This window comes from Salvelinus namaycush, unplaced genomic scaffold (assembly GCF_016432855.1).
Source record: "Salvelinus namaycush isolate Seneca unplaced genomic scaffold, SaNama_1.0 Scaffold84, whole genome shotgun sequence".
Lineage (NCBI taxonomy): Eukaryota > Metazoa > Chordata > Actinopteri > Salmoniformes > Salmonidae > Salvelinus > Salvelinus namaycush.
Genome location: NW_024061575.1, coordinates 27,242 through 43,940, shown reverse-complemented (window position 1 = coordinate 43,940; position 16,699 = coordinate 27,242). Strand labels below are relative to the sequence as shown.

Here is a 16,699-nt window from a genome sequence, read left to right as displayed (position 1 = left end):
GATATCCGGAAATAAGTAAATAAATATGTAATAACGGATAAACATAACTGTTTGTAAAAACTCAATCTTCCTAACCTTCAAAGTGTTGTCAGAAAATAAAATATGCATTTTACTCAACTGCGTTTACCCACTCCAGTTAGCAAAAAGCAATGTGGGACTTTAAGGTAATGCTGCTAGTGTGACGTATAAACTAGTGGACGGAACGCTTCTTTCAACAGCAACAATAGTCAGCCAGACACCTCGGTAGCTTGCTGGACACAATAGACGAACCAATAAAGCTCTTTAGACGCTTTAGTGTATATTAGCCACTGTGTTTTAAACCCACTTCTGTCGTCTAGTTAGTTATCCGATTTAATTTCATATTTACGCTGTTATTAGTCAGCTAGAGGGCTGATTAAGTTAGCATTAGCCTAGCTAGCTAACATCTCCGACCATGAGGCCACTAAGCTACTCTCCTCCTGATAAAGAAGAGGGGATCTGCTGGACGGAGAAAGAGGTTCTCGTGAAAGAGGAAGAGGAAGAGGAGGCTGTTACAATACAAGTAGAGGGTGAGGCTGTTACCGTGAAAGAAGAAGAGAAAGACGTTACAGTGAAAGAAGAGGAAGACGCGTTCAGAGTGAAAGAAGAGGAGGAAGAGAAAGAGGAGGATACAGTTTTTGGAGTGAAAGAGGAGGAAGGGGAGATGACTGTTACGTCGAAAAAGGAGGAGGAGGAGGAAGAAGAGGGGGAAACTGGATATCTGGGCCCCGTTTCCCAAAGTTATCTTAAGGCATCCAATGGTTCTAACGATGAAGTTAGCTGTGAGATGCTTTTGGGAAACCGGGCCCTGATTAACACTAGTAAGTACTGTCTTAAAAACAGAAGCATAAACTCTGCAGTTGTTGAACTGATGTTTGGTGTTAAAGGGAAATCTGAAGTTGCTTTTAAATGATTTATAAATAGCCATTGATTCTTGAAGATTTTAAACTGTGTGGTTCCAGCCCTGAATGCTGATTGGCTGACAGCCATGGTATATCAGACCGTATACCACGGGTATGACAAAACATTTTATTTTTACTGTTCTAATGACGTTGGTAACCAGTTTATAATAGCAATAAGGCATGTCAAGGGTTTGTGGTATATGTAAACCAACACTGTATAGCCTCAAAACGTGGTTTAAACTAGAATGTTGATATCGTGGATGGAATTTGAGAGTAGTTACATTTCTCCATCCATCATCTTATTACCAAAACAGTAGCGGAATGACATCTTTATGGTTTGAACTGCAGATTGATTGGTTGGTTGGTTGATTGGTTGGTTGGTTGATTGTGGCTTTTTTTTTTTACTTCTACAGGATCAGTGTCCCGAAATCTGGACAGTTGCTGCTCTGAAGGTAAATAATTCTATTCTGTAATCTTGCTCTGATTTGTCATCCTGAGGATCTCAGAGATAAAATGTAGATCGAATTGTTTGATAAAATCCGTTTTTATATCCTAACACGATCCGTTTTTGTATACAGTGTTTTGCATGAATTCCAGACTCTTTCAACTTGCAACAAAATAATATATGAAATCTAATCGGCAAAACGTAGTTTAACCCGGTCAAGTTTGGTTTCTGTGCAATCCGCAGACACTCTAGAAGACAACCAAACTTGTTTCATCATTCTACATTATGTATTGGCTACGCAACACGTCAATTATACCATGAAGGTCAGCCATCATTAAGCACCAATGAGACGAGCGGTGTTCACTTGATTGACAGTGTCCTGGTCCAATGACCACCTATCCTTTTGAAATATAACTAGCTAGATAGCCAATGAGCTGGGCTTTCCAGCAGTATGTGAACGCCGTTTGTAGGACAAACAGCCATCATGCTAGAGCTGTGCACAACAGAGTTCATTCTCTGGTTAAAGGAAACAGGACGCACGGTAGTTTACCTTACGCACTGGTTCCTTCTATATATTCCAAGAATATTCCTGAATTTAAACCGTTTTGTAAAGAGGAATGCTCCAAAATTCCTCCTGACCGTTGTGCAGGTCTGATCCACAACTACAGAAAATGTTTGGTTGAGGTTATTGCTGCCAAAGGAGCGTCAACCAGTTATTAAATCCAAGAGTTCACATACTTTTCCCACCCTGCACTGTGAATGTTTACACGGTGTGTTCAATAAAGACATGGACACTTATAATTGTTTATTTGTTATTAGTTTAAGCAGACCATATCAGTGTCCAAACTGTTTGGATGCTACAGACGTCTACGTGAATGAGACAGGGTGCAAGTACATTGAAATGAAGTTAATGCTAACACTCATTGATAGGCTGGTTGCAAAGCTAGCCAAAGAGCATTTTACTGTTTGAGGTATTTTTTAAAGTATATAGCAGTTGATTTATGACTGACACAAACTTTATATTTTGCAGGACATTCTAACGTTCCTTACAATTATAATCCCAAAGTTAAATGCTCTCATAAGCAACCTGGAAATGGAGGCTAATTTTGCAGCCTACGATGTTGAGCTGATCTTGTGTAATATTCAGAATACATTGTGAAAAACTCAAATCTTCGCTCACCATTTTTGCTCCAGGCAGATATACTACATCCATAACTAGTGGTTTCCTCATTACCAGATATACTACATCCATAACTAGTGGTTTCCTCATTACCAGATATACTACATCCATAACTATCGGTTTCCTCATTATCAGATATACTACATCCATAACTAGTGGTTTCCTCATTACCAGATATACTACATCCATAACTAGTGGTTTCCTCATTACCAGATATACTACATCCATAACTAGCGGTTTCCTCATTGCCAGATATACTACATCCATAACTAGTGGTTTCCTCATTACCAGATATACTACATCCATAACTAGTGGTTTCCTCATTACCAGATATACTACAACCATGACTAGCGGTTTCCTCATTAGCAGGGAGGAGTTTCTGCAACCAAATTGCCCTCTATTATTGTTAGGTGAAGTTATGGGTCCTACAGTAGGTCTATGTTATTGTTAGGTGAAGTTATGGGTCCTACAGTAGGTCTATGTTGTTGTTAGGTGAAGTTATGGGTCCTACAGTAGGTCTATGGTATTGGTATAACTAGTGGTTTCTGCAACCAAATTGCATGTGCATCTCCCTCTTGTTGTTTGCAAACACAGAAAGGGCCGTATATTGGAAACCGAAACTCATCTGGCACAATGCTTAGGGTTTCAGGAACTCTAATAACTCATCTGGCACAATGCTTAGGGTTTCAGGAACTCTAATAACTCATCTGGCACAATGCTTAGAGTTTCAGGAACTCTAATAACTCATCTGGCACAATGCTTAGGGTTTCAGGAACTCTAATAACTCATCTGGCACAATGCTTAGGGTTTCAGGAACTCTAATAACTCATCTGGCACAATGCTCAGGGTTTCAGGAACTCTAATAACTCATCTGGCACAATGCTCAGGGTTTCAGGAACTCTAATAACTCATCTGGCACAATGCTTAGGGTTTCAGGAACTCTAATAACTCATCTGGCACAATGCTCAGGGTTTCAGGAACTCTAATAACTCATCTGGCACAATGCTTAGGGTTTCAGGAACTCTAATAACTCATCTGGCACAATGCTTAGGGTTTCAGGAACTCTAATAACTCATCTGGCACAATGCTTAGAGTTTCAGGAACTCTAATAACTCATCTGGCACAATGCTTAGGGTTTCAGGAACTCTAATAACTCATCTGGCACAATGCTTAGGGTTTCAGGAACTCTAATAACTCATCTGGCACAATGCTTAGGGTTTCAGGAACTCTAATAACTCATCTGGCACAATGCTTAGGGTTTCAGGAACTCTAATAACTCATCTGGCACAATGCTCAGGGTTTCAGGAACTCTAATAACTCATCTGGCACAATGCTCAGGGTTTCAGGAACTCTAATAACTCATCTGGCACAATGCTCAGGGTTTCAGGAACTCTAATAACTAATCTGGCACAATGCTTAGGGTTTCAGGAACTCTAATAACTCATCTGGCACAATGCTTAGGGTTTCAGGAACTCTAATAACTCATCTGGCACAATGCTCAGGGTTTCAGGAACTCTAATAACTCATCTGGCACAATGCTTAGGGTTTCAGGAACTCTAATAACTCATCTGGCACAATGCTCAGGGTTTCAGGAACTCTAATAACTCATCTGGCACAATGCTCAGGGTTTCAGGAACTCTAATAACTCATCTGGCACAATGCTCAGGGTTTCAGGAACTCTAATAACTAATCTGGCACAATGCTTAGGGTTTCAGAAACTCTAACTCATCTGGCACAATGCTTAGGGTTTCAGGAACTCTAATAACTAATCTGGCACAATGCTTAGGGTTTCAGGAACTCTAATAACTCATCTGGCACAATGCTTAGGGTTTCAGGAACTCTAATAACTCATCTGGCACAATGCTTAGGGTTTCAGGAACTCTAATAACTCATCTGGCACAATGCTTAGGGTTTCAGGAACTCTAATAACTCATTTGGCACAATGCTTAGGGTTTCAGGAACTCTAATAACTCATCTGGCACAATGCTCAGGGTTTCAGGAACTCTAATAACTCATCTGGCACAATGCTTAGGGTTTCAGGAACTCTAATAACTAATCTGGCACAATGCTTAGGGTTTCAGGAACTCTAATAACTCATCTGGCACAATGCTTAGGGTTTCAGGAACTCTAATAACTCATCTGGCACAATGCTTAGGGTTTCAGGAACTCTAATAACTCATCTGGCACAATGCTTAGGGTTTCAGGAACTCTAATAACTTAATTCTAACCTAGAATCATACACTATACTACTAATGTGAAAAAAATAAGACTAAATATGACTGTTGTTGATCACTGACTGTCATGTTAAGACAATTGTCAATTAAGTTCATAAAAGCATTTAAATATTCATTACAGATGTAAATTGTTGTACAGCATCACCTTTCAGCTAAAATAAACAGTGGATTTCTGCTGTTGTGGGCCTTTAACCATCTGTCTGACTTTGTTGTTCACACAGGAGAGAGACGGGACTATCGTGGATCCTCTGGGGAGCCTCAACAACATCATGATGCTGACGAGGCAGAGAAGAGTCTCTCCAGATCAGAACACCTCAAGAAACACCAGCGGAAACCCACAGGAAAGAAATCTCACCACTGCTCTGACTGTGGGAAAAGTTATTTAAGATCAGATTCACAAAAAATACACCAGAGAATACAAACTGTAGAGAAATCTTACAGACCTTATAACTGTTATCAGTGTGGGAAGAGTTTTACTTCATCTAGCCATCTGACTGTACACCAGAGAACACACACAGGAGAGAAACCTTATAGCTGTGATCAATGTGGGAAGAGTTTTGTTACATCTAGCAGTCTGACCATACACCAGAGAACACACACAGGAGAGAGACCTTACCACTGCTCTGACTGTGGAAAGAGTTTTGTTATCTCAGGAAATTTAACATCACACCAGAGAACACACACAGGAGAGAAGCCTTATAGCTGTAATCAATGTGGGAAGAATTTTTCTCACTCAGGCAACCTGATAGCACACCTGAGAATACACACTGGAGAGAAACCTCATTGCTGCTCTGACTGTGGGAAGAGATTCATCTTTTTAGCAGATCTTAAAATACATCAGAGAATCCATACAGGAGAAAAACCTTACCATTGCTCTGACTGTGAAAATAGTTTTGTTTCATCAAGACATTTAAAATCACACCAGAGAACACACACAGGAGAGAAGCCTTATAGCTGTGATCAATGTGGGAAGAGTTTTGTTACATCTAGCAGCCTGAAAACACACCAGAGGACACACACAGGAGATAAACCTTATAGCTGTGATCAATGTGGGAAGAGTTTTGTTACATCTAGCAGTCTGACTATGCACCAGCGGACACACACAGGAGAGAAACCTTATAGCTGTAGTCAATGTGACATGAGATACTCTGCTAAAAGATCTCTGATCAAACATCAGAAAATACATACATGAAGTTGTTTCATGATATCAATGAAATAATGTCACAATGTAGAATGTTTTAACATTGTAGTAGGAGTATTTTAATGATGTTCTGTTGATTTAAGTGTCATATGGATATTAGCCTCATCAGGGGAAAATCCAGGCTCTGAATTGAAAGATTACTATTTTACCAAAGAAGTGTTGTGTTACACTTACCTCGTTGGTGACCCACTTGAATTAAAATGCATCACTTCAAAATGTAGCTAGCTGTTTGCTACAAATTGTCCTCTGACCAGTGATGTACACATTATTCCCAGATTCCGTGTGGTTTTTGAGCTGTTAGTTTCATTTTGGAGACATATAATTTAAACGCATCACTCCAAAATGTAGCGTACTGTCTTCTGCAGGTTGTCCTCTAACCAGTGAGGTAGAAGATATCTCCCATTTCCATGTGTTTTTTTTAGTTGTGTTAGTTTCAACAGCAAGTACAACCTGATTTCCTCCCTAATCGATATCAGTGATTTATTGCCACTTGTCAAAACAACATTGTTTTTGGTGCTTGTGTAGTTTATAAGGAGCTTTTGTTGAAAAGAAATACAAATAATATGATTATTCTGGCAGAATGTTTGTTGATAGTACATTTTATTAGGTTTTCAATATGTCACAAACTGTTTCTGCATATTTGGGGACTATTGATTTGTACACGTTAAAACTCACCTAGCAAAATTACTTTGAAAACAAGACTATGCCAACGTCCAATGTACATTTGGTTTTGTCCAATCTCCGTTCGGTTTTGGGTGACAGTTAAAAATACTTATTTTTCAGGTCATTGTTTCAACAACTTGAAAATAACTTCATTTCAATGTACTTGCACCCTGTCTCAAAAATTGGTCTATAAACATTTTTATTAACAATCCTACATCACTCCAGTATTTCTTCTATTATAATGTATTAGCTACCATGGAGCCTTATTCTATTATAATGTATTAGCTACCATGGAGCCTTATTCTATTATAATGTATTATCTACCATGGAGCCTTATTCTATTATAATGTATTAGCTACCATGGAGCCTTATTCTACTCTAATGTATTAGCTACCATGGAGCCTTATTCTATTATAATGTATTAGCTACCATGGAGCCTTATTCTACTATAATGTATTAGCTACCATGGAGCCTTATTCTACTATAATGTATTAGCTACCATTGAGCCTTATTCTATTATAATGTATTAGCTACCATGGAGCCTTATTCTATTATAATGTATTAGCTACCATGGAGCCTTATTCTATTCTAATGTATTAGCTACTATGGAGCCTTATTCTATTATAATATATTAGCTACCATGGAGCCTTATTCTATTATAATATATTAGCTACCATGGTGCCTTATTCTACTCTAATGTATTAGCTACCATGGTGCCTTATTATATTATAATGTATTAGCTAATATGGTGCCTTATTCTATTATAATGTATTAGCTACCATGGAGCCTTATTCTACTCTAATGTATTAGCTACCATGGAGCCTTATTCTACTATAATGTATTAGCTACCATGGCACCTTATTCTAATGTATCAGCTACCATGGAGCCTTATTCTATTATAATGTATTAGCTACCATGGCACCTTATTCTAATGTATCAGCTACCATGGAGCCTTATTCTACTCTAATGTATTAGCTACCATGGAGCCTTATTCTACTATAATGTATTAGCTACCATGGAGCCTTATTCTATTCTAATGTATTAGCTACCATGGAGCCTTATTCTATTATAATGTATTAGCTACCATGGAGCCTTATTCTATTCTAATGTATTAGCTACCATGGAGCCTTATTCTATTCTAATGTATTAGCTACCATGGCGCCTTATTCTATTATAATGTATTAGCTACCATGGAGCCTTATTCTAATGTATTAGCTACCATGGAGCCTTATTCTAATGTATTAGCTACCATGGAGCCTTATTCTATTCTAATGTATTAGCTACCATGGCGCCTTATTCTATTATAATGTATTAGCTACCATGGTGCCTTATTCTACTCTAATCTATTAGCTACCATGGTGTCTTATTCTATTATAATGTATTAGCTACCATGGAGCCTTATTCTATTATAATGTATTAGCTACCATGGAGCCTTATTCTATTATAATGTATTAGCTACCATGGAGCCTTATTCTATTATAATATATTCGCTACCATGGAGCCTTATTCTATTATAATATATTAGCTACCATGGTGCCTTATTCTACTCTAATGTATTAGCTACCATGGTGCCTTATTCTATTATAATGTATTAGCTAATATGGTGCCTTATTCTATTATAATGTATTAGCTACCATGGAGCCTTATTCTACTCTAATGTATTAGCTACCATGGAGCCTTATTCTACTATAATGTATTAGCTACCATGGCACCTTATTCTAATGTATCAGCTACCATGGAGCCTTATTCTATTATAATGTATTAGCTACCATGGAGCCTTATTCTATTCTAATGTATTAGCTACCATGGAGCCTTATTCTATTATAATGTATTAGCTACCATGGAGCCTTATTCTACTATAATGTATTAGCTACCATGGTGCCTTATTCTACTCTAATCTATTAGCTACCATGGTGTCTTATTCTATTATAATGTATTAGCTACCATGGAGCCTTATTCTATTATAATGTATTAGCTACCATTGAGCCTTATTATATTACAATGTATTAGCTACCATGGAGCCTTATTCTATTATAATGTATTAGCTACCATGGTGCCTTATTCTACTCTAATCTATTAGCTACCATGGTGTCTTATTCTATTATAATGTATTAGCTACCATGGAGCCTTATTCTATTATAATGTATTAGCTACCATGGAGCCTTATTCTATTATAATGTATTAGCTACCATGGAGCCTTATTCTATTATAATATATTAGCTACCATGGAGCCTTATTCTATTATAATATATTAGCTACCATGGTGCCTTATTCTACTCTAATGTATTAGCTACCATGGTGCCTTATTATATTATAATGTATTAGCTAATATGGTGCCTTATTCTATTATAATGTATTAGCTACCATGGAGCCTTATTCTACTCTAATGTATTAGCTACCATGGAGCCTTATTCTACTATAATGTATTAGCTACCATGGCACCTTATTCTAATGTATCAGCTACCATGGAGCCTTATTCTATTATAATGTATTAGCTACCATGGCACCTTATTCTAATGTATCAGCTACCATGGAGCCTTATTCTACTCTAATGTATTAGCTACCATGGAGCCTTATTCTACTATAATGTATTAGCTACCATGGAGCCTTATTCTATTCTAATGTATTAGCTACCATGGAGCCTTATTCTATTATAATGTATTAGCTACCATGGAGCCTTATTCTATTCTAATGTATTAGCTACCATGGAGCCTTATTCTATTCTAATGTATTAGCTACCATGGCGCCTTATTCTATTATAATGTATTAGCTACCATGGAGCCTTATTCTAATGTATTAGCTACCATGGAGCCTTATTCTAATGTATTAGCTACCATGGAGCCTTATTCTATTCTAATGTATTAGCTACCATGGCGCCTTATTCTATTATAATGTATTAGCTACCATGGTGCCTTATTCTACTCTAATCTATTAGCTACCATGGTGTCTTATTCTATTATAATGTATTAGCTACCATGGAGCCTTATTCTATTATAATGTATTAGCTACCATGGAGCCTTATTCTATTATAATGTATTAGCTACCATGGAGCCTTATTCTATTATAATATATTCGCTACCATGGAGCCTTATTCTATTATAATATATTATCTACCATGGTGCCTTATTCTACTCTAATGTATTAGCTACCATGGAGCCTTATTCTATTATAATATATTCGCTACCATGGAGCCTTATTCTATTATAATGTATTAGCTACCATGGAGCCTTATTCTACTATAATGTATTAGCTACCATGGCACCTTATTCTAATGTATCAGCTACCATGGAGCCTTATTCTATTATAATGTATTAGCTACCATGGCACCTTATTCTAATGTATCAGCTACCATGGAGCCTTATTCTATTATAATGTATTAGCTACCATGGCGCCTTATTCTATTCTAATGTATTAGCTACCATGGAGCCTTATTCTATTATAATGTATTAGCTACCATGGAGCCTTATTCTACTCTAATGTATTAGCTACCATGGAGCCTTATTCTACTATAATGTATTAGCTACCATGGAGCCTTATTATATTATAATGTATTAGCTACCATGGAGCCTTATTCTATTATAATGTATTAGCTACCATGGAGCCTTATTCTATTATAATGTATTAGCTACCATGGTGCCTTATTCTACTCTAATCTATTAGCTACCATGGTGTCTTATTCTATTATAATGTATTAGCTACCATGGAGCCTTATTCTATTATAATGTATTAGCTACCATGGAGCCTTATTCTATTATAATGTATTAGCTACCATGGAGCCTTATTCTATTATAATATATTAGCTACCATGGAGCCTTATTCTATTATAATATATTAGCTACCATGGTGCCTTATTCTACTCTAATGTATTAGCTACCATGGTGCCTTATTATATTATAATGTATTAGCTAATATGGTGCCTTATTCTATTATAATGTATTAGCTACCATGGAGCCTTATTCTACTCTAATGTATTAGCTACCATGGAGCCTTATTCTACTATAATGTATTAGCTACCATGGCACCTTATTCTAATGTATCAGCTACCATGGAGCCTTATTCTATTATAATGTATTAGCTACCATGGCACCTTATTCTAATGTATCAGCTACCATGGAGCCTTATTCTACTCTAATGTATTAGCTACCATGGAGCCTTATTCTACTATAATGTATTAGCTACCATGGAACCTTATTCTATTCTAATGTATTAGCTACCATGGAGCCTTATTCTATTATAATGTATTAGCTACCATGGAGCCTTATTCTATTCTAATGTATTAGCTACCATGGAGCCTTATTCTATTCTAATGTATTAGCTACCATGGCGCCTTATTCTATTATAATGTATTAGCTACCATGGAGCCTTATTCTAATGTATTAGCTACCATGGAGCCTTATTCTAATGTATTAGCTACCATGGAGCCTTATTCTATTCTAATGTATTAGCTACCATGGCGCCTTATTCTATTATAATGTATTAGCTACCATGGTGCCTTATTCTATTATAATGTATTAGCTACCATGGAGCCTTATTCTATTATAATGTATTAGCTACCATGGAGCCTTATTCTATTATAATGTATTAGCTACCATGGAGCCTTATTCTATTATAATATATTCGCTACCATGGAGCCTTATTCTATTATAATATATTAGCTACCATGGTGCCTTATTCTACTCTAATGTATTAGCTACCATGGAGCCTTATTCTATTATAATATATTCGCTACCATGGAGCCTTATTCTATTATAATGTATTAGCTACCATGGAGCCTTATTCTACTATAATGTATTAGCTACCATGGTGCCTTATTCTACTCTAATCTATTAGCTACCATGGTGTCTTATTCTATTATAATGTATTAGCTACCATGGAGCCTTATTCTATTATAATGTATTAGCTACCATTGAGCCTTATTATATTACAATGTATTAGCTACCATGGAGCCTTATTCTATTATAATGTATTAGCTACCATGGTGCCTTATTCTACTCTAATCTATTAGCTACCATGGTGTCTTATTCTATTATAATGTATTAGCTACCATGGAGCCTTATTCTATTATAATGTATTAGCTACCATGGAGCCTTATTCTATTATAATGTATTAGCTACCATGGAGCCTTATTCTATTATAATATATTAGCTACCATGGAGCCTTATTCTATTATAATATATTAGCTACCATGGTGCCTTATTCTACTCTAATGTATTAGCTACCATGGTGCCTTATTATATTATAATGTATTAGCTAATATGGTGCCTTATTCTATTATAATGTATTAGCTACCATGGAGCCTTATTCTACTCTAATGTATTAGCTACCATGGAGCCTTTTTCTACTATAATGTATTAGCTACCATGGCACCTTATTCTAATGTATCAGCTACCATGGAGCCTTATTCTATTATAATGTATTAGCTACCATGGCACCTTATTCTAATGTATCAGCTACCATGGAGCCTTATTCTACTCTAATGTATTAGCTACCATGGAGCCTTATTCTATTCTAATGTATTAGCTACCATGGAGCCTTATTCTATTATAATGTATTAGCTACCATGGAGCCTTATTCTATTCTAATGTATTAGCTACCATGGAGCCTTATTCTATTCTAATGTATTAGCTACCATGGCGCCTTATTCTATTATAATGTATTAGCTACCATGGAGCCTTATTCTAATGTATTAGCTACCATGGAGCCTTATTCTAATGTATTAGCTACCATGGAGCCTTATTCTATTCTAATGTATTAGCTACCATGGCGCCTTATTCTATTATAATGTATTAGCTACCATGGTGCCTTATTCTACTCTAATCTATTAGCTACCATGGTGTCTTATTCTATTATAATGTATTAGCTACCATGGAGCCTTATTCTATTATAATGTATTAGCTACCATGGAGCCTTATTCTATTATAATGTATTAGCTACCATGGAGCCTTATTCTATTATAATATATTCGCTACCATGGAGCCTTATTCTATTATAATATATTAGCTACCATGGTGCCTTATTCTACTCTAATGTATTAGCTACCATGGAGCCTTATTCTATTATAATATATTCGCTACCATGGAGCCTTATTCTATTATAATGTATTAGCTACCATGGAGCCTTATTCTACTATAATGTATTAGCTACCATGGTGCCTTATTCTACTCTAATCTATTAGCTACCATGGTGTCTTATTCTATTATAATGTATTAGCTACCATGGAGCCTTATTCTATTATAATGTATTAGCTACCATTGAGCCTTATTATATTACAATGTATTAGCTACCATGGAGCCTTATTCTATTATAATGTATTAGCTACCATGGTGCCTTATTCTACTCTAATCTATTAGCTACCATGGTGTCTTATTCTATTATAATGTATTAGCTACCATGGAGCCTTATTCTATTATAATGTATTAGCTACCATGGAGCCTTATTCTATTATAATGTATTAGCTACCATGGAGCCTTATTCTATTATAATATATTAGCTACCATGGAGCCTTATTCTATTATAATATATTAGCTACCATGGTGCCTTATTCTACTCTAATGTATTAGCTACCATGGTGCCTTATTATATTATAATGTATTAGCTAATATGGTGCCTTATTCTATTATAATGTATTAGCTACCATGGAGCCTTATTCTACTCTAATGTATTAGCTACCATGGAGCCTTTTTCTACTATAATGTATTAGCTACCATGGCACCTTATTCTAATGTATCAGCTACCATGGAGCCTTATTCTATTATAATGTATTAGCTACCATGGCACCTTATTCTAATGTATCAGCTACCATGGAGCCTTATTCTACTCTAATGTATTAGCTACCATGGAGCCTTATTCTACTATAATGTATTAGCTACCATGGAGCCTTATTCTATTCTAATGTATTAGCTACCATGGAGCCTTATTCTATTATAATGTATTAGCTACCATGGAGCCTTATTCTATTCTAATGTATTAGCTACCATGGAGCCTTATTCTATTCTAATGTATTAGCTACCATGGCGCCTTATTCTATTATAATGTATTAGCTACCATGGAGCCTTATTCTAATGTATTAGCTACCATGGAGCCTTATTCTAATGTATTAGCTACCATGGAGCCTTATTCTATTCTAATGTATTAGCTACCATGGCGCCTTATTCTATTATAATGTATTAGCTACCATGGTGCCTTATTCTACTCTAATCTATTAGCTACCATGGTGTCTTATTCTATTATAATGTATTAGCTACCATGGAGCCTTATTCTATTATAATGTATTAGCTACCATGGAGCCTTATTCTATTATAATGTATTAGCTACCATGGAGCCTTATTCTATTATAATATATTCGCTACCATGGAGCCTTATTCTATTATAATATATTAGCTACCATGGTGCCTTATTCTACTCTAATGTATTAGCTACCATGGAGCCTTATTCTATTATAATATATTCGCTACCATGGAGCCTTATTCTATTATAATGTATTAGCTACCATGGAGCCTTATTCTACTATAATGTATTAGCTACCATGGCACCTTATTCTAATGTATCAGCTACCATGGAGCCTTATTCTATTATAATGTATTAGCTACCATGGCACCTTATTCTAATGTATCAGCTACCATGGAGCCTTATTCTATTATAATGTATTAGCTACCATGGCGCCTTATTCTATTCTAATGTATTAGCTACCATGGAGCCTTATTCTATTATAATGTATTAGCTACCATGGAGCCTTATTCTACTCTAATGTATTAGCTACCATTGAGCCTTATTCTATTATAATGTATTAGCTACCATGGAGCCTTATTATATTATAATGTATTAGCTACCATGGAGCCTTATTCTATTATAATGTATTAGCTACCATGGAGCCTTATTCTATTATAATGTATTAGCTACCATGGTGCCTTATTCTACTCTAATCTATTAGCTACCATGGTGTCTTATTCTATTATAATGTATTAGCTACCATGGAGCCTTATTCTATTATAATGTATTAGCTACCATGGAGCCTTATTCTATTATAATGTATTAGCTACCATGGAGCCTTATTCTATTATAATATATTAGCTACCATGGAGCCTTATTCTATTATAATATATTAGCTACCATGGTGCCTTATTCTACTCTAATGTATTAGCTACCATGGTGCCTTATTATATTATAATGTATTAGCTAATATGGTGCCTTATTCTATTATAATGTATTAGCTACCATGGAGCCTTATTCTACTCTAATGTATTAGCTACCATGGAGCCTTATTCTACTATAATGTATTAGCTACCATGGCACCTTATTCTAATGTATCAGCTACCATGGAGCCTTATTCTATTATAATGTATTAGCTACCATGGCACCTTATTCTAATGTATCAGCTACCATGGAGCCTTATTCTACTCTAATGTATTAGCTACCATGGAGCCTTATTCTACTATAATGTATTAGCTACCATGGAGCCTTATTCTATTCTAATGTATTAGCTACCATGGAGCCTTATTCTATTATAATGTATTAGCTACCATGGAGCCTTATTCTATTCTAATGTATTAGCTACCGTGGAGCCTTATTCTATTCTAATGTATTAGCTACCATGGAGCCTTATTCTATTATAATGTATTAGCTACCATGGAGCCTTATTCTAATGTATTAGCTACCATGGAGCCTTATTCTAATGTATTAGCTACCATGGAGCCTTATTCTATTCTAATGTATTAGCTACCATGGCGCCTTATTCTATTATAATGTATTAGCTACCATGGTGCCTTATTCTACTCTAATCTATTAGCTACCATGGTGTCTTATTCTATTATAATGTATTAGCTACCATGGAGCCTTATTCTATTATAATGTATTAGCTACCATGGAGCCTTATTCTATTATAATGTATTAGCTACCATGGAGCCTTATTCTATTATAATATATTCGCTACCATGGAGCCTTATTCTATTATAATATATTAGCTACCATGGTGCCTTATTCTACTCTAATGTATTAGCTACCATGGAGCCTTATTCTATTATAATATATTCGCTACCATGGAGCCTTATTCTATTATAATGTATTAGCTACCATGGAGCCTTATTCTACTATAATGTATTAGCTACCATGGCACCTTATTCTAATGTATCAGCTACCATGGAGCCTTATTCTATTATAATGTATTAGCTACCATGGCACCTTATTCTAATGTATCAGCTACCATGGAGCCTTATTCTATTATAATGTATTAGCTACCATGGCGCCTTATTCTATTCTAATGTATTAGCTACCATGGAGCCTTATTCTATTATAATGTATTAGCTACCATGGAGCCTTATTCTACTCTAATGTATTAGCTACCATGGAGCCTTATTCTACTATAATGTATTAGCTACCATGGAGCCTTATTCTATTCTAATGTATTAGCTACCATGGAGCCTTATTCTATTATAATGTATTAGCTACCATGGAGCCTTATTCTATTCTAATGTATTAGCTACCATGGAGCCTTATTCTATTCTAATGTATTAGCTACCATGGTGCCTTATTCTATTATAATGTATTAGCTACCATGGAGCCTTATTCTAATGTATTAGCTACCATGGAGCCTTATTCTAATGTATTAGCTACCATGGAGCCTTATTCTATTCTAATGTATTAGCTACCATGGCGCCTTATTCTATTATAATGTATTAGCTACCATGGAGCCTTATTCTAATGTATTAGCTACCATGGAGCCTTATTCTAATGTATTAGCTACCATGGAGCCTTATTCTATTATAATGTATTAGCTACCATGGCGCCTTATTCTATTATAATGTATTAGCTACCATGGAGCCTTATTCTACTTTTTATTTTTCATTTCTTTCAAAAGTTTAATATTATATTGAGACTGACAAAGACACGTTTTTGCTGATCGATTAGTGAGAATTTAAAATAAACTTCACATCTACTACACATCTGTATTCAATGCAAATTCTGATTCATTCAGTCAACAGATAATATCAAAATAAACACCTAGCTCTATACAGCTTCTACATAGTGGAATAACATTGATGGGAACACTAATGTTTTTCA

At 35.6% G+C, this 16,699-nt stretch overlaps 1 protein-coding gene across 1 annotated transcript; it reads left to right on the top strand.

Annotated features, from left to right (window-relative positions):
* The first annotated feature begins 2,458 nt into the window (after window positions 1-2,458).
* On the top strand, window positions 2,459-6,379 carry LOC120043025 (gastrula zinc finger protein XlCGF17.1-like). The gene is made up of 2 exons (XM_038987757.1): window positions 2,459-2,501; window positions 5,010-6,379. Exons 1-2 carry the CDS (start codon window positions 2,459-2,461, stop codon window positions 5,969-5,971), a joined length of 1,005 nt encoding a protein of 334 aa, XP_038843685.1. The 3' UTR covers window positions 5,972-6,379.
* The last annotated feature ends 10,320 nt before the right edge of the window (window positions 6,380-16,699 follow it).

Bases quoted from the DNA above. Each gene is read 5' to 3' on its own strand.
- LOC120043025 (XM_038987757.1), top strand. From the start codon at position 2,459: ATGGAGGCTAATTTTGCAGCCTACGATGTTGAGCTGATCTTGT. The intron at 2,502-5,009 runs GTAATATTCAGA...CAGGAGAGAGAC, and splicing joins CGATGTTGAGCTGATCTTGT to GGGACTATCGTGGATCCTCT.